The following is a 24,721-nucleotide window of genomic DNA, read 5'->3' as shown; positions in this document are numbered from 1 at the left end:
ATAAAATTTGATCTGATTTGATTTTAGGCCAGGATTATGTGACACATTTTAAAATTGTAATTACATGTGGGAGGTCCCTGTTCTGTTTGTCTCTTGTCCAAGGAGGGTCTTTGTGGCTGAAAAAGGTTGATGACCCTCACTTTATACTGCCACTTGTGTAAAGTAAACCTGATACTGGCTCTAAAAATGTATTTTTCTTTTTTTTTTCCAGCTGATTTACATGTATTTGTTTGTCTCTCAGACTTTATTTGTGTCAAAACATTCCCTATGGATCCAATCCACCATGCTTCCACCACGGATGGACCTTCCATTGTGTTTTTTTAAATTACCCGCGCTGCGTGCGTGAGTTCCCGCGATATTTCGGAGCGACAGCGCCCCCTTGTTTGTGTGTGAAAAAACGACGGGAGGTATGAGGGATACTCCGCGGCTAACGATAGCAAATAGGGATTTAATTCACTTTCGGTCCGCTGCTGGCACTCTGAGGGTCTACCGAAAGCTGCAGGCGGACGCATTAGCACCTAAACCCTCGCTTCTCGCTGCTTACACCGGCACCGAGGCGAGCGGCGCGAACGGCAGAGCCCCGCTAATCCCGAGAAGAGGCGGAGCGGCCTTGCTTTTGTAGCCGGCTTCCCGGTGCAGCTAAGGCGGGTTAGCACTGTCACGAGAGCCCGGTGCTCCCCCGGTGGTTTGTTTCTCTCCGCGCCGACACAAGCGTCGGAGCTTGGACATAATTTTTGCTGTAATACACCCAGCCTCGCCATCACCTATCCGGCTTCTCGTCGACGTGCAGCTGTCGGCGTTTCTCCCCGAGGAAGGAGCTTCTCAAGACGGGGCGGCCTGTTTTGTTGTCGAGCCGCCTTGAATCTCCGGCGAACAATAACACAACCATAACGAGCCTCTGTGTGTGTCTGTGTGGTTTAATATAACAACAATAAGAACAATAATAATAATAAATGCATTGTGTGATAACGGCTCTGGCATGGACGTGAGAACCAGAGGCGAGCATGCGTGCGGACTGTGGATGTATCGTGGCCGGGAGAGCAGCGTCGCAGAGCGGGGCACTTTGTCACGAAAGCCGCTGTTTGAGTTCCGGAGCTAAGCAGCAGCAGACGATGCTTTGTTCAACCACAACTCACGGATTGTATGGAAACACACTCGGATGAAGCTTTTTTTTATATATATATTCATATATATTCATTTATACATGTGCATGCTCGGCCCTGCTTCTTAATAATCTGCAAGACTTGAGGATGGAGGAGTGGATGTGATTTTTCTTGTTTTTGTTGTTGTTGTTGTTGTGGGATGAGTAACCTGGACTGCTCCCGGCGCAGGCTGCTGTATATGTGAGGTTAACACCTGCACCTACTGCACCTGAAGGCGGGGCTGCACCTGCTGCACCTGCTTGCACCTTTGTGACTTTTTAACTTTAAATACACCTTAAACCGGGGGACTGGTGGTGGTGGTGGTGGTGGTGGTGGTGGAGGTGCACACCCTCTCCTCCTCCTCCCCTCCTCCTCCCTCCTCCTCCTCCATCCCTCCCCGGAGAGGGGGGGGGACCAGGCAGCTGAGATGAACCCGGTGAACGCGACCTCTCTCTACGTGTCCGCGAGTCGATCGGTGCTGCAGTGCGACCCTCGAGACCCCCGGGCCCTCGCGGAGCTCTGCAAGCTGCTGCCGTTTTTCCGCCAGTCCCTGTCCTGCCTGGTGTGCGGTAAGCCCTGCTTTTTTTATTTTTATTTATTATTAGTATTTATTTTTATTCTAATGTGGTAACGCAGCCGGTCAGAGGTGTTTTCGGTAACGTGCGTGCGTCAGCTGCGATGCTTTCAAGTGCAATCGGAAATATCTAAACCAGGGATGTAAACAAGTGCAACCTCCTGCAGTGCTGCACCTGCCTACACCGTCAAATCATCTTTCTACACTTATATATTATTATATAACACAATAGATTAGATTAGATTTACTTTATTCATCCCACCACGGGGAAATTTACTGCAGAGGAAAGTGAAGCACACACTACAGAATTAGAAACAAGTAGAAAAGGTAAAAAAATATCAGAAATATCTATAACCTACAATAAACACGAGAAACAATCAACCTTCAAAACAGACAAGTACTGAGGATAAAAGTGGCATGGTATATAAAGAGTATTGTAAAGTGACCATGATACAAATAATAATATTAAATAATAATATTATATTATTAGTAGCAGTAACATCATGAGACACAGTAAACATGCGTTAAAGTTAACCCTTAAGATTTAAATGAAACCTGCGCAGACCTTAGTACAAATAGAAAACTATAAAAAGTAAAAACAGAAATATATTTCTTTTTATATATAAATCGACAAATGAATCAAGGTCACAGCATGCTACATATACCATCAGCATGATTAAATACAGTCCAGTAAATAATAAAAGTACAGTACTTTTATACAAGTATTATAATAATAAAACATCCACACTGTAACTGGCATTAAGAAATAAAATAATTCATGATTTAACGATGATTTAAAATGTTGCTCAATATGATGTATTGTTCGGGACTGTTTACCTAATCAATAAATAAAGGAGAACTATATAAATATAATATGACGTAAAGCCAAACAAATTGCAACATTAAAACACTGTAAAACATGTAATTCATTAATAATAATAATAATAATTCAATAACACATTCTGCATAACAAGGGATTTAATTTGTAATACTCAGAATCAGGTTTGTCGCCAAGTATTTCGTCCTTTATAGGGAATTTGTCTTGGTGTTTTTGATGCATAACAAACATTACATTTAAAAAAAAAAAAAGAATATAAGGAAGGTACTAAAAATCTAAACAATATAAATGTTTGTAATATTTCTTTCTGTGTGTTTACTTAAATAAAAGATCTGGATACTTCTTCCACGGCTTGTGATCAGCAGTGTGTTGTATTTGAGGTTAGACCATCAGAGAAATTTAGGTTTGCACAGGGGGGGGTGTTGAGTTTTTGAAATGTGGGGTTGCAGTTTTCCGGAGCACAGTGAACGCACCGTAATTCACAGCTACACCCATCATGACACACCCCCCCTCTGAGTGTGTGTGTGTGTGTGTGTGTGTGTGTGTGTGTGTGTGCTGTTTGGCAGCATCGGGGCGTTTCTCTGTTTATCATGTTGAATAACAGCCTGTCCACACACTGGATGTGATGCGTTCACTGCCTCTCTCAGCCTCCTGTGTAAAAGAAATACTTTAAAGGGTTAATACACAACTTTTAGATGTCGGTGGTTGTTGCTGTACGAGGTGCTCGCGAAGCCGAGCGTGTTAGGCCGTAAACAAACGTCACCTTTGATTTATTTTCGTGGTATATTCCGTGCACGGTTTGCACCACTCATGCATAATGCATTAACTCCCCCGTAGCGGCGGCGAGCTGTGAAAGGAGATATTTGTGTTGCCGTGATTGCGAAGAGTATTGAAGAAGAAGAAGAGCGGCTTCATTACACTCACATATTGACTGCTCCTCCAACTCCGCCGTGTAAATAATAGATCGATGCGAGAGCGGTCCATACATCGCGGCGTTTAAATATAGACTTTCTGCAGTCATGTGGGATCTATCAGTCAGGTGGTGCAGTGAGTGTGTGTGTGAGGTCGGTTGTTTCTCATGAATGCACCTTCATCCTTTCCTCCTATCTGCAGCTGCACTCCCTAGCAACCAGCGTTGCTAAGGAAGCCCCTCTCAAAGAGCGGTTGTCATCCGAGTCTGGCAAGTTGCCAGGCGACCACTCAGGTTTACAAATGCACGTCGGTTGAGGATGCTGAACACGACAAGGGAGGAAGTTAATAGTAAAAGATGTTTAGATGTTTGCTCTTTCTCCTCTCGCCTTCAGGTAACCTCCTGCAGGACCCCATCGCTCCCACCGACTCGTCATGTCAGCATTACGTCTGTCGAGGCTGTAAAGGTCAGAGGATGCAGCTGAAGCCGTCCTGTAGCTGGTGTAAGGACTATTCCCGCTTCGAGGAAAACCGGCAGCTCTCCTTGCTCGTCCACTGCTACAGGAAGCTCTGTCTCTACATCACCCGCTCGCCGCTCGCCCCGCACATAGCCAGCGCCGCCAGCGACTCGCCGGACCTCCAGGCCATCCTCAACGAGGGCCTCACGTTGGCCGAGAGCGAGCCGGAGGCGGAGGACATTTCGGATTCAGTCGGCCAGTCGCAGGCGGCGTCCACCTCCGAGCCCGACGAGGGCCCGCCGACGAAGGAGCTCAAGGCGGAGGAGCCGAGCGGCGTGAGCGTGAACGGGCTGCATGATTGTAACGGCCTGGTCAGTTCGGACTCCCTGCAACCCGTCACCATAGAAACAGGTGGAGGTGTTGCGAAGCAGGAGAGCTTTTCGGAGGAGATCCCTGTGTGTGTGAGCGGGGATGCGGGGCTTTGCGACATCAGCACTTTCGGGGATGACCTGAAACACGGCGGGGGGCCGTTGTTGTTAAGTGTTGAGGAGGTGCTCAGGACTCTGGAGACTGACAATGACCCTGAACCAAACCCCCAACCGGACTGCCCCTCCTCTGTACATCAGTCTAGTCTCAACGGGCCTCACTGCCCATCTGACTCTTCCCGCCTCATCCCCTCCCTCCCACCGGAGAACAGCCCTCGCCCCCTCCAACCACACACACAGCCCTCGCTTCAGCCTCCCCCTCAGCCCTCCACGGTCATCCCCCACGTCCCCCCTCGGTACCACCGCAAGCGCTCTCGCTCGGAAAGCGACAGCGAGAAAGTGCAGCCCCTCCCCATCTCCAGCCTCTTGCGAGGGCCTCCCCTCGGTGCCAACAGCTCCCCGCATCACCCCAACCCCGGTGCCACAACCAAACAGGAGCCTAAGTTCCCCGCCGCCACGCCCCATCCACACCTGGCTCCGGTGCCTAACGGCGGCCCCCCCAAGGTGGGCAAGACTGTGCTCGTCTCCAACAAGGCGTTGAAAAAGACTGTGGAGCACCATGGGGGGCCCAAGAAGGCTTACACCAAGGCCAGGCAAGGGGCACCAAAGCCCCGTGCACAACCCCGCGACAGAGTACTCCCACACCCACATGCGCACCCCCTGACACACCCACCCAGCCCCTCGAAGCCACTGTACAAGAAGCCCGTGGAGAAGAAGGGTTGCAAGTGTGGCCGGGCAACACAGAACCCCTCTGTGTTGACCTGCAGGGGGCAGCGCTGCCCCTGCTACTCCAACCGCAAGGTGAGAACATCACACACGCACAGTCTGCTGTGTCGCTCAGCGTTGTTGCTGATGCTGCTGAACGTCCGCCCGGGGACTCGTTACATTTAACCGATCGCTCGTGTTTGTTTGTACCGCTCTGTAGTTTCATGACTAATTTGTTTCTCTGGGAGTCGTTCATGGAGGTGAAATATTGTCTGCGAGTAGCGAAGTTGGAACCTCTAGAGTTCCCAAACCTTTTCTCGACCACAGCGCCTCGTGATGCGGGACCTTTCTGCAGGTGATCCGTTACTTATTGGATCATGTTGTTAGTGTGCCTGATAGTGCCAATCACAAGGCACAGTGTTGTTATTCATACTTGTTTGTCTTATTTTGTCCGTGTCATTTTTAAGCAGGACGCAAAAACACGGCCACATATTTCACTACAGACGTCATTTTCACGTAGGGTTGTAGGAAAGTTTGTCATCTCACTCGCATCAACCTGCTGAAGCCGTCAGACTTAGCTCAGATCATCCACCAACTGCCCCGTCTACTCGCATATTAACTAAGAGCAGAAGTTTCTAGAGGAGCACCGGTTCTTTTCCAGACTCTAGCGGTCACATTTAAAAAAATTTAGCCACTCAAATTCAGTGTGGACATGCTCAACAAGGTGATGCCGCCTTACGACCAACGGTTTTGGCAAATGTGTCCAAGGTAGAAGTGAACTTTCTGCTCTGATTGGTGGAGCTGGTAGTTGACTTCAGCTTGTTGCTGGGCAGAAAGCATCAGACACACTCGGGAAATGTTCTGGTTGTTAACTCTGGTTGTTTCCCCTCGTAGGCGTGTCTGGACTGTATCTGTCGTGGCTGCCAGAACTCCTATATGGCCAACGGAGAGAAGAAGCTGGAGGCCTTCGCCGTGCCGGAGAAAGCCCTGGAACAGACTCGCCTCACGCTGGGCATCAACCTCACCAGTATCACCGCGGCGGCGCTCCGTAGCCCGACCACCAGCTCCCCCGGCAACACCCTCCTCAACGTCACCACTGCGACAGGGGCCCCCGTCACGGCCGCCTTCCTGTCGGGGACGGGACACGACAACAGGGGCTTTGACGATTCACTGGAGATGCGGTTTGACTGCTGAGGTCTCGCCTCCTCTCTCGTGTCCGTGGCGTTACGCACATTCCCCACCCCTACCACCTCCACCCACCCCTTACACCCAACCTCGCAGCCCCCTCCCGCCGCCCCGCCAAGCTGGGTGTTATCCACCCGGGGCGTGGCCAGGGACCTGCGGTGGCGGAGCCAGAACAAGGCAGCTACAGTGGTCGGGCGATTTTAAGCGAGGGTCACTAGGAGAGTCGCCCTCCGTCCGTCGCCCGAAACTGCACCATGCTTGCGGTCTCGCATACAGATGCAGCGAGAGGAAAGCGAAGAAGGAAGAGGAGATGTAGCGTTACTGTACGTGCAGAGATTTCATTTCAGTGGGGATAGAGTTTGTTTGTTTCTGTTTGTTTTCTTCTCTACTATGGGTAATGTGTAGAGCATGTTGTGTAGCTACGGTGGGAGTGTTTGTGCGTGTATGTGTGTGTGCGTGCGAGTGTGTATGTATGAGGGGAAGGGTTCGGTTTGGAGGTGAACGGAGACATCATCATCATCATCATCATCAGAGACTGGTGTAATTTATATAAAAGAAAGAACTTTTTGTACATGGACTCATCGGTTTCCATCTAAGAAGACGTTTTATGATATATTTTTTAAGTTACATTAAAAAAAAAAACGACAAACAACGGAAGCGGGTGCAGACCTGCAGTCAACCAGAATATTTTCACACTGGTAAAAGGTTGGATCATATTTTATAAACTCTAAAACATTTTTTGATACCTGTAAGAACCGGGACGTGACGGGACACCACCACCACCACCACCACCAGCCTGGTGTACGCTTCAGTTTAAACTCTGTCAGACGCCCTCACGTTAATCTAAGATGTTATTATGTACTAAAAAAAAAAATCATATAAGACGACAGATTTTGGCTGGTGGAAGTCGAATCTTGCACCCGGACCGTCGAGTTAACACTTAATCATTTGTGTGTTCTTGTATTAAGCACTTTGTCCCCTCTCCACACTGGCCTCTCAGCACATTTCCCCTCTGTTCTTGTTACTCGTGTTTGAAAGCTCTGGTTGATTGCAGGCCCCCTCGCCTTCTTCTTCTTGTTCTTCACAGGTTTTTTTTCTTCTTCTTGGTTTCTGGAAGCTACACACATGCTGCTAAATACCACAAAGAACTGAAGAACTCGTCTTTTTGTTTTTAATAAGTTGCGTTTAACAACATTTGCAGTATTTATTGGACGTATGCCTGACGTAGGTTTACGCGTCGGGGCGGCGGTTCCGCCTCCTCTCTCTTCCTGTCGACCCAGTCTGGACTTTCTGTCTCAAGTTTAAGTTGCCGTCTCCTTCTTAGTGTTAGTTTCTGGCGTCTCCAAACAAGTTTTTTTTTTTTTTTTTTTTGTTCTCCCTCGGGGCATTTAAATAACTGTAATATAACTGTAACATATTTCCACAAAAAAGAAAGAAAATCAAAAACTTTAAAAAAGTGTCGTGTGATTATTTGTCGTCCCCGCACCGCTGAGGTTAGACACTAGATGTCAGCGTGGAGCTTCATTTTGCAGGACAAGAACACCTTCAATGAATTAAACCTAATGAAGATGAATTAAAGGTTTTCTTCAACTAACACGTCTATTCTCAATAAATTAAACAAATTAAACTAATCAGCTGCCAAAATACTCAACACTACATCTGTTCTCACATGAACTAGAGCTGTGATTTAAAGTTAAAAGCATTGCTGACCCAGAATTTAATGAACATCGGATGATTTTTATGTTTTCATTTTGATTAAGCCAGGCTGTCACAGTGTGTGATGTGTCACTCTTTATTCTCTTAACTCTCAACACTTATTTTGTAACAAAGTCTCTCGACAAATTTCGGAATTCAAATTTTTATTTTTCTGCATTAATCTCCATAAAACTTCCAAACTATTCAATCATTTTAAGGATTTTAACACCTTAAATGCCAGTTTGATTACTTGATATCACTGTTATCTATGAAAAAAGAGAAAATAACTAATGCATGAAGCTTTAAAACATGTTGTGCAACTCTTCTCCAGTACACTCTGCAGCTTTATTCACCAAATGTGTTTGGTTATCTCCAAATTAAGTTGAATAAACTCTTGGATTAGCTGGAAGTCGTCGTAAGGAAACTGAACACAGGCTGTTTTTCCGAGCGATGCTTCAAACATATGGTGATCTCATAGACGATGATGCTTTGCTGTAGATTAAACTAGCCAACAATGTATAATTGACTTCTTCTACAGCCACAAAAACATCAGATATAATAGAAAAACACAGACAAAGAACCTTTCACTGCACAGTGAGTACTTTTACTGACATTTAGAGTAGAACTCTTCAATAATCAGTATACAAGACAAACATTGTGAAGAAAGCGTCGACGAAACACTATCAAAGGTGTCACAAGTTCCTTTTTCAGTGTCTTTATTTCACATATTTACAGACATAAACCCCAGTTATTTACATTCACATTTAGTTTCGGTCAATCTGGCAAATTATTTAAAATTTAGTTCGTCTACAGCCTGATTAATGTGCAGGTGCGCACTCTTTGATGATTTACAGGTGGATGTTTTCAGTTATATGGAGACAGAACGTCTCATAATTAGTCTTAAAACTACAGATTTGTGTCAGTACATTCATATCAAGGAGCACAAATACGGCCTTAAAACTAATAACTACTATGTTTGGTCCTGGAGTATACAATTCCCACAGTGATCTTTGCAGATACAACAACACTTTAAAAGAAAAAAAAAGTAAAGAAAGTCTACACGTTCATAGAAAACACAAGAAATCGACGAGAAGTGCCGTGATTTTTATACAAGTGCTACAGTGAACGCTGCATTCGTGTCATATTGGGGGGAAAAACAGTGTTGGCGCGCTAAAACTGGACGAATCAGTGAATCTGACTGAGCTTGAGGTTTAAAGTTAGTAGACCTCAAGTAAAGACTTCTTGTTTGTCTTTATGAACCTTCTAGCTCAAGTATTCACCGATTCGTCCGGTTGCGTAACCGATAATTTTGGTTTACTACAATCACGCGCAAATCAGACGAGCTGCAGACAAAATAACTCCACGTTCCTGCTGTTTGGTGGTCTGCATGTCACATCTGCAGTTGATCCAACATGACACGAACGCCCTAGAATACCGACCAGTGAGGGAGCATTTAATGCTCCAATTTGGAGAACGGTTACGAAAGATGAGCCAACATGCTTGCCAGAGAAAACACACAGCACAGAGTCTGATTAGCGAAGAGCAATGTTTGTTTTTTTTTATTTTACAGTAAAACTCAACACCTCGGACGAACACTCTCCCAAATGTCAGAAAGGTCTCTAACGGTAGCCGGTTTCGGTTCAGGCTTCGACGCTCACATGTTCGCACATCTCACCGCGGGAACATAAAACGGCAGAAGAGAATTAACCGAAAGCTCCAGACTCTGAAAGGCTGATTAGAAAAATAAAAACACACAAAATATAGAACAATATTTACATCTTTACATCCAGAGTCACAGGGTGGACTCACGGATAATCACGTAAGTTTAGCCAGGTGAGTTTCATACAAACATTTCGACCCAGTTTTTCAGTGAAGAATTAATCATCCGGCATTTGATATAAAAGTGAATAAACTGCTACGACTTCACCTTCCTATAGGCGGCGTCGCTCGGCTGAGTTTACAATATCCAAGCAGCGCCTCCTTGTGGAGAATCTGCAGGTTTGTGTATTTGTGAGTCAAGTTTTAAGAAACTTTTACAAAATTTAAAACACAGTTAAGCTACAGTAGATCACTAGATTAGTAGCGAGTTACCAGACTGCTGAGAAAAGTGTTTTGGAAAACCGGCAAGCATGATATTGCCAATATATGCACTCAGGCTTCAGGTTATCACATTGACCCATTTTGTGTTTTTCTTGCATGCAACTTTTTGAATTACTGTGGATAAAAAAAGCCAAAAAAAGATGATGAATCAGGGGTCGGTCCAAATGGTTTGGATACGATCAATGCGATTCAACCTTGATGTGCCGGATGTCAGCTCAGAGGACAGTCTGCTTAATGCGCGTTAGCGAACCTTTCACAGTTACAGACGCTTTGGTGATTAACAATACGATATTTTGTCAAGTTCGGAAACATAATTCAGAAAATCTAAAAACAACTTAACTGAAATCTCTGGCGAGTCCAAGCAACGCCGACTTTAATACAAAAATCTGTTGAGTTTGATTAGCTCTCACACATCCAGGAAACCCAGTGTTTGGTTTGTGATCTTCACGCTGAAACGCTGCTGCGGTTTCTCAGTTTCTGGGTTCATTAAAAGTTCTCAGCTGCAACAGACACATTAATTCATCACAAACGTTAAAAAAAAAACAAAAAAAAAAACGTGACGGTATCTGCAGATCTGCTCGATCAACCCGCGATCTTGAGTCCTGCATCCTGACCGTCTAGCTGATGAGAAACGCCCCGAAGAAGCTGCTCTTCTCGTCCATGTCCACAGCAGAGGCGTTGGTCACCGTGACGAACAGGCGGTCGCCGCTGCTCAGTGGGAACAAACCCCCCTGGTGGGCGGAGTGCAGAGAGAACTGGGAGCCCCGGGACCAGCAGGAGGTTCGGCTCGTCTTCATCAGCAGGATGGGAACCGGGTAGGAGCTCACCTGGTGGGAGAAGCAGAGGTGAGTAAGATGTGTTGACACTGCGGTGGTGGGGTCGTATGAAAGTCGGACTTTGCAGCGATCAGGTCGAAATAACACAAACTAAGATCAGCTGATTGATTAGTAACTGCTGGACTCTAGCTGGCATCATTTCTGATCAATCCGTTTTGATTTGATTAGTAAAAACGGTTATGATCTGTTCGGGAACGACGATGGGCGTCAATTATCTCGTGTAGCGTGTTATAACGGACGCGTAGCTCTTCAAGCCTTTCCAGAATTTTACAGCTTGTCATGTTTGCTTCTAATCACATTTGGTCTCGGTTCAGTTTCAAGTAAATTCCTTCCTTCCACACATCTGCGATCCAAATGTAAAGAATATTCAAAGCCCACGGTCTGGAACATTGATGTAACTTAAATGTCTCTCGAGAAACATCCGAAATCCTGTTTAACTTTAAATCATGAGACTTTGTCACGTATTGTAAGAGATTACATCTGTTCTATCACGGCTGATTATAAACTACTCATCAGCTTTTATTGAGGCACACATGCCTCCAGCTGAACCTTCAATAGATTTGTTTTTAGCCGACAAAGCAGAAAGCGGCTATAGTTGGATGTCTGCCTTGTTGTGGTGTGACACAAACTCACTGTCTGGACTCACGTTAGTCACAGCATTTGATGAGTCAGACTCGCAGGAGACCACCGTCCTACGTTGGCGCTCTGCTGTGAGTCACTGAGTCTGCAGGTGTTCAGTGGAACAACAACCTACGTCCTGAAATCAGAGCTGCATGATGGCGACCCTCACCTTTTTATAGACATACTGCAGCAAGGGTCTCCCTCTGTCCTCCGCCTCCTCGCCGTCCTCGCCCTCCTCCTCCAGGGAGTGGGTGTGTCTGAAGTAGGTCTGGGCGTAGACGTAGTAGAGGCCTGGCTGCGGCACCACCAGCTCCCCGTCCACCAGCTCGACATCCTGGAGGAAGGCCAGGCCCTTCTGCCCTTCCCACCACGAGATCTTCTGGCCCTGAACTCGACGTCCAGCAGAGACTGGAGCTATGGGAAACGAACATATTCACAATTTAATTTAATAAATCAGTGTTGTGATGCAACATTTCAGTCTGATTAAGACCCAATTAAAATGGTTAAGATGGACCACTTTAAACCAAAACACGGGATAGATTTGCGTGTTCATTTCTGCAGGACTCACCTCCTCCGTCTCGCCCCAGTTTGGGCACAAAGCTACCGGTGACGTGGGCCGCGACTTTGGGGCGAGGTGAAGCCCTGTCGACCATCACAAGTGAGGGCAGCACCCGAGATACTTCATCTAACAACGGAGAAATAACATCAGGAGAGTTTTGAAGGAAACTTTGAGCTATGACTCTCCAGAACAATAACACGTCGTGTAATAAAGATTAATCTTCAACATGCAGGAGGTCAGTTTTCTTACCTCTGACTGCCGATGAAATCTGCCTCTGGTAACGCTGAGACAAAGACTGTAAACAGCAGAAATATTAATAAACAACAATAACTAAAATTTATAAACTCAAAACATATAGACCACCGTCTGCCAAGAAGAGCCACATAAGCTCACTCCACAGGTCAATGCTGCGGCTTTTTGTTTGACTTTAACCATGAAATTGTGCTGACATGAGGATCAGGAAGTTTGCTGCGCTGAATAAAAGGCAGCCTTCATGTTCGGGTCGGTAACAGATCCTTCTCTGGTAATCGACCCCCTTCCTCCCCCCCTCTTCCCTGTGTCTTACGTTCCTTTACACAATGAATTGGCTCAAAATGATCCGACTGCTGCCAAAGTGATGAAAACGGTTTCATAAACTGCAGTGGACTCTGGACATTTCAGATTTCAGTTTGTTTCCAAACGTGAAGAGAAAAAGAAAATTCTGGAACTGTGAAATATGTTTTCCATAACATTATATGATTACTATAATAAATAACATGCAGCGTTGTTGCATTTCCTTTTGCTGCCAGTAGACGTTTCCACTTTAAAAATATTTTTACACCTTCAGTAATAACTGAGAACTCATTCATGAGATTAATTTTCCTGCGTTCAATCAGAGATCGTTCTCAGACTGCACGAAGTGAAGTGAAGCCAAAAACTGCAGTTCCTCAAACGTCCACTTGAGGCTGGCTCCAGAAGTGAGTCAGTCTCCATAAGTCCCCATGTTCAAATGTCCAACAACATGTTTACAGCCTGGTACAAAAAACAGTTTTGGTCTCTGTAGCGGAGGCAGAAAGAGACACCACGCTTTGAGCTTCTCTGAGCTGATGTGTGACACCAAATATGCAAATTGGTAGCCGAGTTTCACAGAGATTTCGTTCTTTAAAAGGTCCGGTATGTAGGATTTAGTGGCACCTAGTGGTGAAGTTGCAGATTGCAATACTCTCCGACATTTCACCCTGTCCTTCTAAGCATGCAGGAAAAGCTCACATGAAAAGCAAAAGGTCGTATCTCGATCAGAGTTTGGTTTGTCTGTTCAGGGCTACTGTAGAATACTCTGTGGAAGAGGTCCTGCTCTCACTGTAGATATAAAAAGATCATTTTTAAGTAACAAAAATAAAAAAAGATTCTTATTTTCAGGTAATGGAAACATACTAAATAATATTATTGCCAATAGAGCCTCCTGAATCTGACACGCTGGACCTTTAAAAAGGTAAAACTACACAAGACAGACCTTTAAAATGTGAATTCACTCTGTGAGCACAACCCGACGTTCTGGCTCGAACATGTCCCAACAACATGTTTATACTCTGAACTAAATTTAATCAAGCAGCCGGGTCAGAAAATTCCCGAACTTGTGTTATTAAAGAGAGAGCAACGAAGTCAGAGGAGGAGAACCAGGAGACGGGAACGAAAACAAACAATGTGCACAAAGTGTGTGTGTGTGTGTGTGTGTGTGTGTGTGTGTGTGTGTGGTGTGCGTGTGTGCAGGGCAGGTGAACACATTCCTGTGCTGATTAAACCACACAGGATCACATCACATCACATCTCCAGCAATGAAGGAGCTCATTGTGTCGTCTGCAGACAGTGATTTGGTATCATTTTAGCATCTTTTCCTCCTGAAGGTTCTGAGAACGGCAGCACGGGAAATCCCTCTCGTAATAAGAAGAAGAAGAACTTTTACGAACTGTCCTTCCTTCAGTCTTAAAAAGTGAAAGCGAGGTGCTGAAATTCACGTTTTGTTTCAGGCAGATTTGTGAAGAAAACTTCCCCCGTCGGTATGAAAAATTATCTTTCCGCTGTGAACAGGGAAGCAGATTTTTTAAGCAGATTCATATGATGCAACAAGAGATGATATACTGCAACGTCTTGTCCTCCTGTAAATGTGTATATCATTATGTACAAGAATCTATTCTCCTGTTATTTTCTACTACTGCACGTGTGCAAACAAGTTGTGTAAAGGTTTTTCTAGTGTCTCCAGAGAGAAGCTCGTCAACCGAGCGTCAAAGACTACGAGTTTGAATATGAAAAACGTGAGTTTATGATATCTCTGTAGCTGCTTTTAAATAAAATGCCTCAATCTCTGATCCAACTGCCAGCAGTAAAGCTGCATTGTGGGTAATGTAGGCACCAGGTATCAGGTATGGAATTAATCTGCAGAATCTCCGGTTTAAGTCGAGACCGAAAGTTTCTATGGACGAGCAATTTAAATTTTGACTTGATGAACAAAACTTTGGTCAAAATTTAAGGCAGTGTTATGTGGTTCGTTTGAATTTCAAGGACTTTGTTTTAAAAGGAGGCCACTTCCAAGGTATTCAAGTACTTTATGTTTTTAATTCTGCATGAATAAAACAAAAACAGGCTCATAGTTGCAAAACTAAACACATTTAACAAGAGACTGTATAAAACATGATGTAGTCGTCGTGACGTCCCCCAAAAGTCAGTGTGTGGACGCTCTGACTGCAGGTATCTTGGCAGTCCGGCCTCCACCAACTCCAAAATGGGCAAAGATGATAACTTTAAGTCTTAATATAATGTGAACAGGTGAGTTGTATGTAAATTCACCCTCAGTACAGTTGTCATGAACGGGGAAATTAGCTACAGAGACCAAAACTGTTTTTTGTACCAGGCTGTAAACATGTTTATTTCTGCTGTGAATTTGGACATTTGAACATGGGGACTTATGGAGACTGACTCACTTCTGGAGCCAGCCTCAAGTGGACGTTAGAGGAACTGCAGTTTTTTGGCTTCACTTTACAGCCATAGAGGTTGTCTCATGGCTGCAACTGGCGCAATCTGCCAATTACTTTCTCAATAAATCGATGAACCATTTAATAAAATGTCCCCAAAGCTCGCTGTAACTTTCCAGAGTTACATCTTCAAATGTTTCTTATATCTGAGTAATTCACCAAAACTCAGAGACAACCATCAAACACTCTCATTTGCAGAGCTGAGAGCAGAAAATGTTTGAAAACATGACTCAAACAAATGATGGATTATTGATTATTGGTAAATCAATTCATAGTTTCAGCTCTGAATGGGTTCAAACTCTCCTTGACTGTGCTCAGGACTGAATATTTGTCATTCTGGCAGGACAGAAGTCTCCAAAACATCTTTACATGCCGTCAAACAATGCGTCTTTTTAGTTTTACTCCCCTTTTCCTGGGATGAAACCAGCATGTGGCTCGACTGAAACACACTCATCAGCACAAAACTCCCAGTTCTAAAAAAGTATGATAACATTAGAGACCTTGGAACAATAGCAACACTCGTAATAAAGCTGCTTTTATCGCACGCTTTGTTGGCCCCGTGCAGCTGAAGTGTGGAGAGATAAGTCATGTCTCCGAACTCCAGCAGTGGGTGGGGGACTTTTTTTTTTATCCGGAGCAGGCCAGAAAGGAGAAAAAAACGGAGCTTTCAGAGCCAGAAATCTCAGCAGCTGGCCAAATAATTGCTGAGTCATTAATACTGATCAACAAACGCTGATATGTAAAAGCCATGTTGTGCTGCAGGGCAGTGAAGTCATACTCCATACCGAGGGTTAGTCAAGCTTTGTGGGGCTTCACCGTACCTTCTCGATGAGCAGATGAAGCTGCTGAGTGACCTGCCAGCACGGATCCCCTCGTACGGCCGTGATGCTCTGCAGGTCGGCGCCCGTCAGGCAGGAAACGCTGCTCCTGGCAAACGTCTCTTTCATCTGCACAGAGTGGAAGTGTCAAGAAGAGCATCGGACAATTAGAACAAACGTCTCTTCTGAGATCTCGTCAAACACACGCCCCGGGGAAGGTGAACCTCACTGTACACAAGTTTGTAGATTCAATTAGACAAAGCTGAATCACAATCAGCCATAAAGTTTCTCCTGAGTCAACATGATTTTCCTGGCATGTGTCTGTTTGGGTTTCATTTTCCTGACAGACTGCTGCTAACATCTCATCTGGGTTAATGATTGACTGCTGTAAACACAGACTGAGTTGGATTGGACTGAATCCAGGTAACCAAAGGACTCTGGCTTCACCAAAACAAGCAGAGTGAGTCCAGCAACTACACACACACACACACACACACTTCATGATAATCACAGCTAATCATAAAAATTGCTGCAGTCCACCTCTGCCAGAGCTCTTTACTTCCTTATCCTCTGCGCAAATGCACAAATAACGTGCATCCCCGCATGAATCTGCGTAGTTCAAATCTTCAGCTTTATTCACCATGGGAGTGCGTTGCATTGTGCAAAGAAAGAGAAGGAAATTGGACGTGTCCTGGACCTATTTGTGCTCTGGAGCGCAGCAAAGGGAAGCAGAGCGCATCAAAAGAGTTTCCCTCAAAAGACTGTCAACAATAAATTACGCGCTAAAGTTTGTAGAAAGTGCAGCCAAGTGTTCAATGTCAACAAAAAAAATCTATTTTTGAGGATGCGTTCAAAAGCCGAACAACTTCGCGCCCACCTCGCCGTGCGTAAAAGCCTCCGCGCGTCTCCGTCCGAACCTTTTTATTTATTTATTTCGCTCTTACTTACAGAATTGAGAGCAGTGGTGAAGTGCAGCACGGTGATGGTGACCACCACAGTCTGCAGCAGAACCGCCAGCAGCAGCAGGACCCCGAGCTTCGGACCGGAGCCCGTCATAACGACAGACCCGTCGTCCGGTACCCGACCCAGCGTCGTCCCGTCTCGTTCCCAGACTTCCAGAACAAGAACAATGGCAGAGAGAGAGAGAGAGAGAGAGCTGACTCCTTAACTTCTTACCCTCCCCGTCCCCTGCAAGGAGAAGGAGGTGGTGGCGCAGGAGGCGGAGGAGGAGGCGGGGCCCGGCCTGGAGAACAAGAACTTTTTCCCTCTATGAATTTTTCCTGGAGAGATTATTGTTTCATTTGTGCGCTGGAAAAACACAGATAGCCTTCAGAGTTCATTGTTAAAGTTCATATCTGTGCTGTAGATCGCTGCACCGAGCTCTGCTGTGAGAACAAAACACCAGAATATGACCAGAGATCATGTTTTAGAGTGGCACAGCATGACTTTTATAACTTAAATTCAAGTTTTCATCACTTGTGTGACATACATTCAGCTATTCTGCTCTTAAAACTAAAGGGATCTTTCCAGGAGAAAATCATAAATGAAGCTTTTCTTTGGCACGCTGACGGATTTGCCCCTCTATGCTTACTCAGACCACATGTATGCAAGAGAAAATGTTCCTGGCATTTCTTTCTTTTCCCCGGGCCCCATTTTTATCTGCTTTGTTTCCAATTTTTTTTCCATATTTTATCTCATGTCGTACTGTACATCCATCATGTGTCTTCCTGATGTGAGGAAAAGACTTTTAAGGACAGGACATATAACTGTCTTCACGATCATATCAGTGAATGGATCTGTGTGAATCCATGTCTCATTGACTCTTTATCAGGCGGCGTAACAAAAACATGATGTTCTCTTTCACTCAACGTTGTTGCCACTCTGTTGAAGGATAAAGCGCATGGGAAAGAGTTTGGAAGTATGTTGATGAGGTGTGATGAGGTCAGTATGAAAGTCCAAACTTTTCTTATTAAATTTCCAACATTGGCTCGCATTGAAACTGTGAAAAGATTTGTGGAAAATTCAAGTATGACTAAAAAGTTTTAGAGATTAAAGCTGTCGCTGATCTTTGTTCTTCTTTTCTGGCCTTTATGTTTTTATATAATTTAAAATAAATGGCACTAAACTCTTTAAAAGGTCATATATCATAAGCTAGCGTTCACAGATATGATAAAAATATACAGATATAGAAGATATGAATCCATTTTTTCCATCCATTTTGCTGTACATGTTGTACCGTGATATCACATCTATTATCTCTGCGTCTGTTAGGCTTTGTAGGCCATGCTGTAAATCATTACAACGAAGCTAACATACAAAGCTGGAGTTAAAACGTTTTTATTATTGGACTTTGTACTAATAGTGAAGAAATGCTGTAGTTTGTCAACAGTGATTCTTAAAAAATCTAGTGTGTAAGATTTAGGGGCCTCTAATTATAAGAATATTAAATATAATTTGCATAACCATGTTTTCATTAATCACCTGAAGAACTGTTGAACATCTACAGATCACACAGGTCCTTTTACAAACAGGACAAAGAAACCAAAGAACTTGCTCTAGTCATTTTTTCTTGCATTTCATGGTCACCAAAGTTTCTCCTTTATTCATGGAAAGGAAGGCGAGTGGAGGGGTTTGCAATCAACAACTAAACAGCGAGATGCCACTACAAAAGCACACAGTGGTCCTTTAAATGTCTTCATTTTGGTCCCTGCAGAACTCTCTTTCCACTTTAAAACAGTTGATGGTGCACGGGGGAGCTGGTAAATAATTGTACGGCTTTGCTTGTCGAGATGAAAAAGAAACTTCATCTTCATCTCTCTGTTCTGTATCTCCTCATCGGTTGAAGCCAAATCCAAAACAAACTTAAAAGACTTTGACTTTGTTTTCAGAGCGAGGTGAAACCAACCAGCGCTTACTCTGTCTTCTTTGTCTGTTTGTTACAACACATCAGTTCCTGTGTGCCACAGGGCTCCTGCCAGGAAACTACCTCTGACACCGAACAGTAAATTCAGCAGGTTGTCTCTTTGTGGTGTCGTATCAGTCAATGATGGAAAGTAGGAAATTTAATACTCTTTTAAACTCAACGTCAAAAAAAAACAACTCTTTAACGATCATCCATGCTATTAAGATGTTGACTTTTAACACTTGGCCCAAAAGCTTCTTTTTCCTGTTGTTGTTAACACCCTTCATATACTTATATCTCCACAAATATCCTCTGAATCTACGGCTGCTTTCCACTAAAACTCCACTTCATAAGTAGCCTTATTTTTAGGCTGACTGCACAAGCATTTTAGAGCACTTCCAAAAATAATTCTCAAGCCCGGAGATGGTACAATCACACACAAACATAAAAAAAATACTTGAATTAGAAGGTTTGCATTAATGTCTATCAGTGCTGTGAGCAGCCTGTTGTTATCAGTGCAGTGAGGCGGGCTGAGCCTATAAATGGGTCGTGGTCCTGTGTGCTGAAACATCTGGCCTCAATCTGGTTCCTACGCCCCGTCATCCCCCCCGGGAGACGCTCCCCACTTAGGTTTCACTGTGCTCCACTGCTACGCCTGCAGGGCCTGCTGGGGGTAACAGAGTCTGTAAACTGTGTGTGATAAAGAGCAACGAGAACATATGAGAATCAGAGTCAAAACGGTCCATGCACTCACTGTAAGAAATGTCCGTAGATTTTACAGTGAAAAAACTGCCAAACCGTGACGGTAAAAGCCTGTAAAACATGTGGTGAGATGTGAATGTACTATCCCGTTTACAGTAAAACACAAACCTTTATTTATACTACTTTAGTTAAAGTAGTATTTTATATTAGAGACTGTTAATTATACAGTTAAACTCCATATTTAATGGCATATTTTACAGCCTTTTACTGTCATGCTTTCAGTCTTTCATCGTAAAAATCTACAGACATTTTTAAAATATGGAATAAAACACCAACTTTATACGTAAAATCAACAGTACTAATATCCTTTTACCATAATATATTATATATATATTTTTACAGTCATGCTTTCCCTTCAAACACTTTATCTTATATGATTTTAATGGGAATTTATACAGATAATAAACTTGTATTTTATATTAGAGACTGCTAATTATACAGTTAAACGGCATAATATTTAACATAAAGTCTTTTACTGTCATGTTTTGGCAGTTTTTCGCCATAAAATCTACAGACATTTTAAATAAAAAGCCAACCGTATACCTGAAATCAACAGTACTAATGGCCTTTTACTGTAATATTACAAAAGGGTATGCCGTATTTTTACAGTCATATTTCAAAAGCTTTATTTATACAGATGTATACAGAATAAAGTTGTATTTTATATATTTATATCTATATCTGTTTATATATAGGGACTGTTGACTGTACAGTAAATCACCGTAATATTCAGAAAAAAAAACACACCAAGTATTAATATCCTTTTACTGTAATATTAAAAAAAAGGTTGTACAGTATTCACTACGGTAAAATTCGGGCAATCACAGCAACTGTTTCTTTTTTACAGTGTAATAGCATCCTCACTACATGGTAGGCTCGTCTTTGACTTAAACTGATTTACTGGAGACTAATATCAACAAGAGTTGAACTTGAACAAACAAACAAGTCTTAGTCCTAAATTACATTTTTACCATCTGAGGACGAGCACGTCCCCACAATGTGATGAGCAGACTTTAGTCCTCACACTGTCGTGAATACAAGCTCAACACACACGCTCTTGAGTGTATTTCTGAACGGCGGCCAAGTTTTGATAGGAATACGAAGAGGAGAGCTGACCGACTCCCCCGCAAAGTCAACTCCCTCCCTCCTCAGTCGGCTTCCAAACTTTGTCTTCCACTCCCCTCTGCCCCTCGCTCTCCCTCGCTCTCTTTGTGTCTGTCTGCCTCTTTCTTTGTTTCTGACTTTCTCCATTCTCAACTTCTCGTCATCCCTTTGTCTTCATCCCAAATCATTGCTAAAGCATTTTTTTTTTGTACGAGGGTTTACAAAAGGCGAGTTTCTGTCCACCTGTTTTTTATGCTTACCGGCCGAGATGGAAAAGTTGTTGTTTTTTTAATCAACAAAAAAGCAACGTCCACGAAAACATCTGCATGGAGTGAGCTCTTCAAATTAGTGCAAGAAACAAACATAAATATCACATTTCCATCGTGTTTTCTACATTTTTTCCACCATTTAATGACGCCATCTCATTGCACCTCTTGGCGCTGGATGGAAATGTGCATTGATTCACATTTTCTTTGTCTGATTCTCTGAAAATTCAGCTAAAATGTGCACTGCGTCAGGAACCTGGCTACTGTATGTATAATAATTCAGAATGTAGGAATCATTGTGGCTATAAACGGGCATGTGGACCACCTGGATCCCAGGTGTGTGACAGAGGAATGATGCCATAGCGCAGCGTTTCTCAAACTTTACACACCAGATGTTAAAATACAGTAATCGTGTTCAGCTATAGACGTTTCACGCAAGAGGAACGTTTATTCCTTCGATCCGGAGCTACTTGGATGGAAAAGTCTCGATCCTGATCCGCACTCTTCTACCTTAAAGTTCCCATTTGGAGTCACGGTTGCAGAGTTTTCGAGCATCTCTCGGTTTCACATTTGAGCTCGTAACTAATCACGGATGTCTGCAAGCTACGCGCTCCCTGCACAACCGTGATATTCGTTCAAATTCTTGTAGTATTGACGTTTCTAATCCAGTTAATTTAGAGATTCCTTCACGTACCACCAGTGCTGCAGTGTAAGGCCCGGATTTGTGAACCAAATACAGCCTCGAGAATAATAAAATACCACGTCTTGATTCGATGCCGTCTGGACTTGCTAAGTTGTTGAGATGTTGGCAGAAGTGCAAAGTGTGTACTGTGTTCATGTTAGGGCTTCATTTTTTTTTTACCTACCCTGTGTTGTTTTTCTTTCTTTCGCTGAGTTTAATGACGTGTTATTTGGTTATTCTGGTTGGTTCTCCCTCTGACTCAGCTTCACTCACATTAATCTAAGTGCCAAACAACTTCAGCGTGGTTAAGACTGATGAATGTGTGTATTTATCAGCGTAACGTGTCGCCTTACAGCGACCTATGACAGAATTTGAGATAAAAAATCAGGTCCTTATAAAGTTAATGGCTAAATGTTTGGTTTAGGTTTGTTTTCGGTTAGTTTGGGTTTAAATATGTGAGCAGTGAACCGTCTACGTAATGCTAATGTTTGTGGAAATTTCCAATTATCAATATTAACATAGTTTTATCTATTAAAACAATAACTGTGAAGACTAACATGCTCTAAATCCAAGGCTCTCTCTGCCAAGGTAAACACCCAGCTAATACACACACACACCCACTTTAACACACACACACACAGTCATTTAAACGACACAAAAACACACACCCACACACACTTTAACACACACACACACACCGACATACTGCATTCATTTTGTCCCTCCCATTAGAAAGAACACAGTACCCAGAGCTGAACAATATCACTGATATCTGGTACAAACACACACTTCCACACACACACACGCACACACACACACGCCTTGGAAAGAGAGAGGTGGGACAACCGAGGCGTCCAATGGGCACGCCGGAAACTAAAGAGCTGACCAATGAGCAAGCAGGAAAACTTTTGGGGACTTTCCAAACTTTTTTTGGCTCCATGTCTCTCATGTCAGATTTGTATTATTTTTTTTTTTATGTCGACGTGTGTGTGTGTGTTTCTGTTCTTCATGTTCTTCCTGTATGTGTGTGTGTGTGTGTGTGTGTGTGTGTGTGTGTGTGTGTGGTTGCTCGCTCACTGCTTCATTTCATTTCAGGAATCAAGAGTTCAGAGGGAAGTGGGCGATCGAGGATCGAGGAAGGCTGCCACACAGAGAGAGAGAGAGAGAGATACAATTTCTAAAATGTGTGTGTGTGTGTTCAAGACGTTTACATGCCTGTGCCTGTGTGTTTTTGTGTGTGTAGATATGTCAAGGTCTAAGTGTGTGTGTGTGTGTGTGTGTGTGGCTTTATCAACTCCACATTGCCAAAAGTATGTGGACACCACCAGTCTGTTTTTGTCGGGTCTGTTTTTCACGACCACACGTGTTTGTTTGTTTTTTTGTGATTTACTAATCCCGCTGTGGTAAACATGCACATCTGTACACGTGTGTTTGTTCTGATTACATTACTCATGATCAACTTTGCCTACAGCCCAGCTCGCCGTCTGTCTTTCAGCATTTTATTTCACCAAGCTCTCACCAACCACTAAAAGTCAGTCCCACATTTACTCTTGTCCGGCACTCTTTCATTTTCTCTTTTTAGCTTCCTCCGTCGACGTCCTCTTCGCTCTCTTCTCCTCTGTCATTATGTCCATAGGGGCTGCTGAGCCTGGTTATTGCCTGCTTGCCCAGCTCCTGTTCTGGCACGACACTGGCTCCGCACCCTGTAAACCTCTTCTTCTTCCCGGTGGTCCAAAACGGCTGTGGTACAAACACTAACAGCCCGGCTAACAAACTGAGCTAACAGCAGCTACAGTTTAGTTCACCGTCCATCAGGAAAGTCTGTAAATCACAGATTTAGGCGAAGAAAACCCAAACTCCTGCAGAACCTGCCGACTTCACCTACACCTCGGTGCATATCTGAGGACTTCTTCTTGCACTGATACCGAACGTAGCCACTGAAGTTGTGGAAACGTCCAGTGTGGACTGGTTTTTCACGGTTTAGGTTATAAACGTGTGATACACTCCAGGTTTAGGCTGCTGAATTAGACTTTATCATCCATGAGATCCATCAAATGTCGTCCAGTCTTTTAAAAACTAAAACGTCTTCTTCTTTCGTGACGTTAATCCCATCCGACTCTTTGGGATTGAGCTGCGAGCCAGACCCGATCACCCACCGTCAAGTGTTGGACGTCTATGAAACGAATTCCTGCAGCCAAGTTTTTGAAACTCTGGGTGGAAAGCCTGAAATTAGGAGAGTGGACACCGCCTGATACATCTGTAATGATGTCGTGTCCACATACTTTTGGCCATGTAGTGTAAGCGTGTGTGGTTTTGTGTCTTTGTGTAACATACAGATTGAATCCTTGAGGCCCACACTGTGGTTTTCTCTTCCTCCCCACCAATCTTTCTCTGTCCTCCCTCCCTCTCTCTCTCTTTCCCCTTTTTTTGCAGTCTCACCCTCCCTCGCTCGCCCCCTCCACCTCTTTCCAAATTGCCTTACACTCCCTCCTCTCTCTCTCTCTCCGCCTGTCAGGAAGAAGTGAACAATATGACCTTTAGTCGCAGCGATAACATTCTCCCTCATGAATTCCCCGCCGCTCCGGCTTTCCTTTCACATTCTCACCGGTTTGTTTTCGCTCCCGGCGCCTCTGTTTTTCTAAGAAATGATCATCTCGGCACCCGGTGATTAACGAGCAGCACCAGGGGGCAGGGAGGAAGTCGAGGCCTCTACGGGTCACACACACACACACACATACATGTACTTCATATACAGAGTTTAATCAGTGTTTTTTATCTTCTCATGTGTGTCACAGTCTCACCTGATGTTTCGTTCAAGTCGGTGTGAACAGTGAAAAGCTGCGTGGAGTCAGGTTTTTCTTTAATTCCCCCCTGAGCTGAGAGTGGAAATGTTCTGCAAATAATAAACCCAGAGGCAGGAGTGGATTAAGCTGAAATGGGGGCCCTGAGGCACCCCTCAAACCTCCCCCCAGCCTTAAACTATACGGTATATCCTGTCATTTTCAAGCAACCATCAAGCGCAGTGGACACAACTTGACACATGTGGAGTCACACCTGTGTGTCAGTGTTTGG

The 24,721-nt window shown here is 44.1% G+C and overlaps 2 protein-coding genes across 2 annotated transcripts; one reads left to right on the top strand and one right to left on the bottom strand.

The window, feature by feature from the left end:
* Positions 1–278: 278 nt before the first annotated feature.
* Positions 279–7,173, top strand: msl2b (MSL complex subunit 2b). The gene is made up of 3 exons (XM_027274110.1): positions 279–1,711; positions 3,859–5,207; positions 6,006–7,173. Exons 1-3 carry the CDS (start codon positions 1,570–1,572, stop codon positions 6,303–6,305), a joined length of 1,791 nt encoding a protein of 596 aa, XP_027129911.1. The 5' UTR covers positions 279–1,569; the 3' UTR covers positions 6,306–7,173.
* A 1,521-nt stretch (positions 7,174–8,694) lies between these two features.
* tnfsf10 (TNF superfamily member 10) lies at positions 8,695–17,925 on the bottom strand. The gene is made up of 6 exons (XM_019254497.2): positions 16,882–17,925; positions 15,937–16,062; positions 12,357–12,402; positions 12,117–12,233; positions 11,718–11,962; positions 8,695–10,918 (listed from the first exon to the last, which is right to left on the bottom strand). Exons 1-6 carry the CDS (start codon positions 16,987–16,989, stop codon positions 10,709–10,711), a joined length of 852 nt encoding a protein of 283 aa, XP_019110042.1. The 5' UTR covers positions 16,990–17,925; the 3' UTR covers positions 8,695–10,708.
* Between the last annotated feature and the right edge of the window lie 6,796 nt (positions 17,926–24,721).

This window comes from Larimichthys crocea, chromosome XXIII, assembly GCF_000972845.2.
Source record: "Larimichthys crocea isolate SSNF chromosome XXIII, L_crocea_2.0, whole genome shotgun sequence".
Lineage (NCBI taxonomy): Eukaryota > Metazoa > Chordata > Actinopteri > Sciaenidae > Larimichthys > Larimichthys crocea.
The sequence above is the reverse complement of the archived record's forward strand: the minus strand, read 5'-3'. Positions and strand labels throughout refer to the sequence as shown.

Coding starts and splice junctions, on each gene's coding strand:
- msl2b (XM_027274110.1), top strand. CDS start 1,570: ATGAACCCGGTGAACGCGACCTCTCTCTACGTGTCCGCGAGTCGATCG. Junction 1,712..3,858: donor CCTGTCCTGCCTGGTGTGCG/GTAAGCCCTGCT, acceptor TCTCGCCTTCAG/GTAACCTCCTGCAGGACCCC. Junction 5,208..6,005: donor CCTGCTACTCCAACCGCAAG/GTGAGAACATCA, acceptor TTCCCCTCGTAG/GCGTGTCTGGACTGTATCTG.
- tnfsf10 (XM_019254497.2), bottom strand. CDS start 16,989: ATGACGGGCTCCGGTCCGAAGCTCGGGGTCCTGCTGCTGCTGGCGGTT. Junction 16,063..16,881: donor TCACCACTGCTCTCAATTCT/GTAAGTAAGAGC, acceptor CACTCTGTGCAG/ATGAAAGAGACGTTTGCCAG. Junction 10,919..11,717: donor TGCAGTATGTCTATAAAAAG/GTGAGGGTCGCC, acceptor TTCTCCCACCAG/GTGAGCTCCTACCCGGTTCC.